This window comes from Capricornis sumatraensis, chromosome 18 (assembly GCF_032405125.1).
Source record: "Capricornis sumatraensis isolate serow.1 chromosome 18, serow.2, whole genome shotgun sequence".
NCBI classification, from domain to species: Eukaryota; Metazoa; Chordata; class Mammalia; order Artiodactyla; family Bovidae; genus Capricornis; species Capricornis sumatraensis.
The window spans coordinates 44,689,029-44,696,353 of record NC_091086.1 but is presented as its reverse complement, the minus strand read 5'-3'; the positions used below and the strand labels follow the sequence as shown (position 1 = coordinate 44,696,353).

The 7,325-nt window shown below is 36.2% G+C and overlaps 1 protein-coding gene across 4 annotated transcripts in view; it reads right to left on the bottom strand.

Annotated features, from left to right (window-relative positions):
- Positions 1–2,588: 2,588 nt before the first annotated feature.
- NADK2 (NAD kinase 2, mitochondrial) overlaps positions 2,589–7,325 on the bottom strand; it is a 46,018-nt gene continuing 41,281 nt past the window's right edge. For all 4 annotated transcript variants that reach the window (XM_068990404.1, XM_068990406.1, XM_068990405.1 and 1 more), the window contains one exon: positions 2,589–4,669. In XM_068990404.1, the coding sequence (XP_068846505.1) occupies positions 4,531–4,669 (139 nt within the window). In that variant the 3' untranslated portion in view covers positions 2,589–4,530. The remainder of the gene's footprint in view (positions 4,670–7,325) is intronic.

Genomic DNA, 7,325 nt, shown 5'->3' with positions numbered 1-7,325 from the left:
CATGAGTTTGAGCAAGCTCCGGGAGACAGTGAAGGACAGGGAAGTCTGGTGTGTTGTAGTCCATGGGGTCGCAAGGAGTCAGACACGACCTAAGAGACTGAACAACAACGTTAACAGTCTGCGTGTGGCTCTTGATTCCTCTTCTGTACCCTAGCTGCAAGTTCCCAAGATTATTAGGAAACTCTAGCCAAACGCAAAATATTTATTTCTGGATAAAGTGACTGTGTCCCTTCTATAATGGTGAACTTAACTACAATCCAACATTGACTAATGACCTACAATGTAGAGGACAGGGCAAGGTCTAGAACATGAGGAAAGGCACTAAGTGATCTAGGAAAACAGGAAACACCTTTCCACTGGATAACCTAACCTTGGAACAAACAGAAGGCAACCTTCTCTCTCGTTACCTCTCCTCTCCCCATCCCTACCTGGCCAAAGGTCCCAGAAAGTCAAAAAGCTCTCTCCACCAAGACGCTAACTCCTTACACAGGTTGAAACCCTAAAACCTAAACTCATTTTATGGATTTGTTTTACTCTAGTGTTTGAGTTACTTTTTAGTGAATCTAAATATCAAGATACTGATATTTTGGTATTCCTTAAACCAAATATCAAAGTATCTACCTTGTACATTTGAGCAGTAAAATCACTATATTTAAGGTCTTCAGATGGCAGGGGCTGTGACTGATGAGAGACTAGAAGGCAGACTTTTTTCCATAGACACATTTTAAAATTAACAGGCACACTGGAATTGATCATATCCCAACCATTACCATGATTTCATGTTGTGTTTTAAACAAAACCTGGTCATTTATATTGGCTTTTAAAATGTCTTTTTACTCAAAACTATTAATTTACTACTCAGGATAGTAACTGTAAGCTAACTTGCAGTGGTACTACAGCAAGAACCAGAAAATAGAGGGGTTAAGACTTTCAGTTCAGTCGCTCAGTCATGTCTGACTCTTTGCGACCCCATGAATTGTAGCACTCCAAGCCTCCGGGTCCATCACCAAGAAGTTCCAACATCTCCCGAAGTTCACTCAGACTCACATCCATTGAGTCGATGATGCCATCCAGCCATCTCATCCTCTGTCATCCCCTTCTCCTCCTGCCCCCAATCCCTCCCAGCATCAGAGTCTTTTTCAATGAGTCAACTTGTCGCATGAGGTGGCCAAAGTACTGGAGTTTCAGCTTCAGCATCATTCCTTCCGAAAGACTTTGGTGATATTTTAATCCAAAACTGCATGGTAAGTGGATAATCCACAACAACCCATTTTAAAGACTAATGGAAATACTTCAAAGATGAATAGAATGAGTTTGTGAAAAATCATTTATCATGAAATGATCCTTTGAAGGAAAGCTCTGAAGCAAGAGGAAACAACTGTGTAACAAAGCTTAGTTACCAAAGGTATTTTAAATAGATTTTCTTGTGAAAGTCACTCAGTCGTATCTGACTGCTTGTGATCCTGTGGACTATACAGTCCATGGAACTCTCCAGGCCAGAATATTGGAGTGGGTAGCCATTCCCTTCTCCAGGGGATCTTCCCAACCCAGGGATTGAACCCAGGTCTCCCACATTGCAGGTGGATTCTTTACCATCTGAGCACCAGGGAGCCACTTGTGAAAGCAAAGAACCAGTCTAGTATGATGACAACATAACAAATCATTCAAGTTCTCTTCAGTCATTTAAAGAGAACAGGTGTAGGGAGAAAAATAAAAGTTGCAGTTGGGGAAAACATTTTTAAAAGAATGGTTAAAAAAGAAAAATTTCTTCAAATACTGTCCTACTTACTGCAACTGTCAATACATCACCCCCCGACATACACAGACTCCCTAACAGTGTTTCAGTATGTAAAACCATCATTTATTATAATGGATTTCTTCTCTAGCTATGCAAGTTTTCAAGTATTCATTGTACAAATCAGAACACATAATCCCTACTCCCAGTGAACTCACAATCTTCTGGTATAAAAAGGTGTGTATTGTTCAGATAGAGCTCTTCAAAGTCTTTTCAGGATCCCAAGTTTTGAATTTTTTTTAACCACTGATGATTATTAAAAATGGGAGAACAAAATTAGTTCCATTCCATTTTCCGATCCTTTTCCATTTTTTCCTTTTAGCTCATTTAGCCAGTAACTTTCTAAAAAACCTATCATAAAATAAAGCCTGTGACACTTAAAAAATATTTTTTATACATTTCTTCATGTAGAAAACATATATAAGCCTTCTTATTGATTTACACCCTAATCCCTCAAGGTTTCTTTAATGTTAAGGAATAAGCTTCATTTAAAATAATTCTTTCTAGTTCAGCAGTTCATGTAATATGATTTTGATTTACTGGGTCCATGAATATAAATACATATGGAACATCAAAAACATTAACTCAAAAATATCTGAAGAATCTACATTTACCAGGAAGCACTGTGTCACATGTTAGCAGTGAATAAAGTCAGCAGGGAAAAGAGTAATAGATAGTGTAGAAAAAAGACATGAAATATAATATTCTGGGGCAATCAGGTTTTCAAACAATGACCCATAAGAGCTGAAGAAATAAATGAACTAAAAAAGAAAAGATAATGGTTTACTTTTATTCACATGTAGTTGCCATTAAAAGGAACTCATTCATAAAAACATTTTTGCTATTCTAACAACCTTTGCCTCTCATCATCTCTTAGAAATAAATCCCACAACAGGTCAGAAATGTTAGAGGTTATATCACCAATGGAACACATTAAGTAGTTTTTAAACCTCTAAAATATGGCTTATAAACAATTTTACATAGCAGGTTACCTATTAATATGTTACATATTAAACAGATCTGTGTACCATTTTGGACAATCAGATTTCCTTGATATTAAAGATGGCGTTGGTATTTTTATCAAAAAGGTATTTTAAATCTGTTAGGGAGTTTCTATAGTGTGGAATTTCACTTCTTTATAAAGTGGTATCTTAAGTATATCATTATTAAATCAAATCAGAAACTACATCCATCTCTGGGAAAACACCAATTTTTATTGTATGCATCATGTAAACTCCTTGCGAGTAGTATCTATGCAGTTACTCTCAACTAAGAAAAACAAATTCTTGTTCTGGATATACATCAAAACCTAAGGTTATCTTTGTATAATAATATTACTTTAAAAATCTGACAAGAACATGATAAATGTTGCCAAACCTAAGAGCACTGGGTTTGATTACATATCCTAGTTTTCCCAGAATCTACTGAGCTCACCAGATTCAGTTCTATCAGGATAGCGGCTGTTCAGATCACCAGTGTACATCCAGCGCCTGACACAGTACATGGCAGAGTCGGTGTTCAGTAAATACTTCAGTGATTGAAGACAAATTTTTAACAGCAAGTGGAAAAAAAATACAACTTTGAATAATTGGAATAAGAATACCAATTGTCTCATGATGCAGCAAGAGGAACTTTTTGTGATAATTCTAGGATTATTTATAAGTAAATTGGGCATTAGGTAAAGAAACTATCATAATGGGAAAAAAAGAAAAGCCACAACATTTTATCCTCCAAACCTAATGTGTAAAACTTGGAATATAAGCTAGGTGAAAACTACCATGATAATAAGTAAGGCAATTACAAAACTAAAATGTTTTGCATATTTATTAAACAATCCATTTTCTTTCTGACAATACTCCTAACACTAGATGAAAATCTGTATAGGTTTTACCAAACTCATAATAGAATGTGCCTCATCAGTTCATCCTTTTAGTCTTTAAATCCATGTTAGAGAGTTTTAAATATGGAAGAACTTTATCAGCCTCAAATCATTAAAAAGAAATTACCAAAGACCTAAAATAATTATTGTCTAATTAATACATTTGTAATAGTGCCATGATTTTGTTCATGTATATTTCACCCAGCATTGTCAAAATTAACCTGATAGTCAATTAAATGAAAACATCTATAAATAATTTCAAAAATGATTGAACTTTTTAAATCAATAGTTATAACAATATTATTGTGTTCTGAAATAGAAAACTCTTGGCAGATATATAAAAACACATTTACCTATTTCAATTAGGTCAATATCAGGATTTATCAAAATTCTCCAAAGTTTTTAAAAAAATCTTGATCTTTACGTACTATAAAAAAATACTAATCAAATGAGATGTGTTTGGTCTGACCAATTCCACAAAGTGAGGAGGAAAAGGGAAAAAAAAAAAAAAAACTTGTACAGTTAAATTTCAAATCCTAAACATTAAATCTTTTATTTGAGCCTACCTCTCTAAATTTATAAAGATACCAACACTCTTGGAAACCAATTGTAAGCAGTATCAAAATTTCACTGTTTTGAATTCTAATCAGTTTAGTCCTCCATTTTCTTACATAGTGAACATCTTTTCCATCAGAATCCATCAGAAGAATAATGCAAATCTCACTTTCTTGGTCACCTTTCGGCCCAAGGCCAATCAGTCTCAACAACAACCAAAAACTAGCTTTGTGACTGGTAGGCTGTTTTCTGCAGTAAAACTATTTCTCTGGCAATCAAAATTGTCATCTGAGGCAATCCTTCACTGCTCTAGAAGCACAGTTCGAAGCTCGTCTTCTTTCTCGATCAACATTGAAGCAATGGCTCCGTCATTAAACTCAAAGGAAGTTCCTCCATCCACAACCATGCATGCATCCCAACACCGAGAACGCACACACACCCTAGGCAGAGAGAGACATCTTGTTAAATATCAACACTTTTCTTAAACTGCAGTTTCTTTAAAACACTGAGTTTTTAATCTAAACTGGCAGGTAGATCATTTGGCCTTGATTTTAAAAATCAAGTTGCCCTGCCCTTAGTTATGAGAGAATTAGTGACTATGTCAATATGAGTACATTACCCCCCAAAAATCTCAAAACTGAAATGTTCAGGATAGCTCCATTTACCCAAACACTTAAAAGTGAACAAGTTCAGACTTGATGGAACTCATAGGAGCTTTTTGAACATTATTACAAGTATTTTAAGTATTGATCAAGAATGTAACTACTGTCATGTAAAATTTTTACTTATATACAACATACAGAAAAGGCACAGATTATCAGGGTACAGCTCAATGAGCACACTTGTGTAATCATCACCCAAATTAGTAACTGAATGTTACACTCAGTTCCCGGGAAGTTCCCTCACTGCTCTTATCCCATCTCCGAGTCTCTACTCCCAGCCCCTCCTTCCCAAGCATATCCACTATCCTAATTTCAATCACACAGTAATACTAGCTTTGTCTATTCTTGAAGTTCTATATAAATGGAAGAATACAATGGATATGCCTATATCTGGCTTCTTTTGCTCAACAGTATGCTTGTGAAATCATCCATATTATCACATGTAGCAGCACTGGGTTCATTTTCATTGCTGTCTGAAAACACCTGCACAGTACGAAAATACCAAAATTTAAGTATCTCTTATACTACTCATGGACATTAGGGTTTTGATCTATTGGGAACATTGCTACTATGAATATTCTTGAGTATGTCTTTAGGTACATACATATCTGTCAAGTGTATACTCTTCTGCTGGATATATATCTTGGAGCAGAATCACTGAGTCACTGCATGTCCTGTATTCAGCTTTGGTAGGTAACTGCCAAACAATTTTCCATATTATTCCTAACAGTATAAAAGTTTTATATAAAATTTCTAGTTGCTCCACTTTTATATAAAAGTTTTAGTTGCTCCACCTTATCAACAACTGGTATTTTAGCTAGGCTGGTGAGTGTGTGTAGTATTGTATTTGTTCAATCGCTCCATCATATCTGACTCTAAGCAACCCCATGAACTGCAGCATGCCAGGTTCCTCTGTCCTTCACTATCTCCTGGAGTTTGCCCAAACTCATGACATTGAGTCTATGATGCCATTCAACCATCTCATTCTCTGTCACCCCCTTCTCCTCCTGCCCTCAATCTTTCCCAACATCAAAGTGTTTTCCAATGAGTCAGCTCTTCACATCAGGTGGCCAAAGTATTGGAGCTTCAACTTCAGCTTCAGTCCCTCCAATGAATAGTCAGGACTGATCTCCTTTAGGATTGACTGGTTTGATCTCCTTGCAGTCCAAGGGACTCTCAAGAGTCTTCTCCAGCACCACAATTCAAAAGCATCAATTTTTCGGCACTCAGCCATTTTTAAGGTCCAACTCTCACATCCTTACATGACTATAGTTTATATGATATAGTTTTAATTTACATTTCTCAGATGAATAGGGTCAAGGATGTTTCTCCATACACTTATCAGCCATTTGGATATTCTCTTTTGCAAAATGTCTGTCCAAGACTTTCGGCCATTTTTCTAAGGGGTTGCCTGCCTTCTTTCTTACTGACTGGTAAGAATTTTTATAATATATTCTGGATATGAGTCCATTGCTGGACATAGATACTATTTCACTCTGTGGCTCGCCTCTTTATTTTCTTGATGGTGTCTTGATTAACAAAAGTCAGTAACTCTAATTTAGTTCAACTTGTCACTCTGTTGCTAAGAAATATTTTCCAGCCAAAGTCATAAAGCTGTTCTCCTACTTACATGAGCAAACATTTAAATGAATCTTTCAGTCCTACCCAATCTGAGTACAGATTTGTTGATTAATCAAAATTAATTCTCAAATGATTAAGTGATTTTTAAATATGATCACTATCCTTTTTAGTGTCTTTCCTGGAAAAAATCAATTATGCATTTTCAAAAAAGTATATGCACACTATTAAGAAGCAATTGGTAACAACTATTCTGTGCTTGCCATGAGATAAAAAGTGAAAGTGAAAGTCGCTTAGTTGTGTCTGACTCTTTGTGACCCCAGGGACTGTAGCCTGCCAGGCTCCTTTGTCCATGGAATTATCCAGGCAAGAACGCTGGAGTAGGTAGCCATTCCCTTCTCCAAGGGGATCTTCCCAACCCAGGGATTGAACCCAGGTCTCCCACATTACAGGTGGATCCTTTTTCGTCTGAGCCACCAGGGAAGCCCAAGAATACTGGAATGGGTAGACTACCCCTTCTCCATGGAATCTTCCTGATCCAAGAATCAAAGCAGGGTCTCCTGCATTGCAGAAGGATTCTCTACCAGCTGAAGTATCAGGGAAGCCCTAACTATAGTTAAGATTTCTTATTAGTCTGGAAGACTGGGCAACCTTTATAAAAATTATAAACATTTTTGTGTATCTTCCACTCAAAACAAAAAATCTGTGGCAAATTTAACAGATGTGGGCATGGGTGGGAGATTCACTTGTAGGAAAAAGCTGAAAGAAATGAGTCCTTTATGTTGCTACACAATTTAGACTTTATATGAATGTATGTCCTACTTTTATTCCATAGCATATGAAAAAAAAGTTGCTT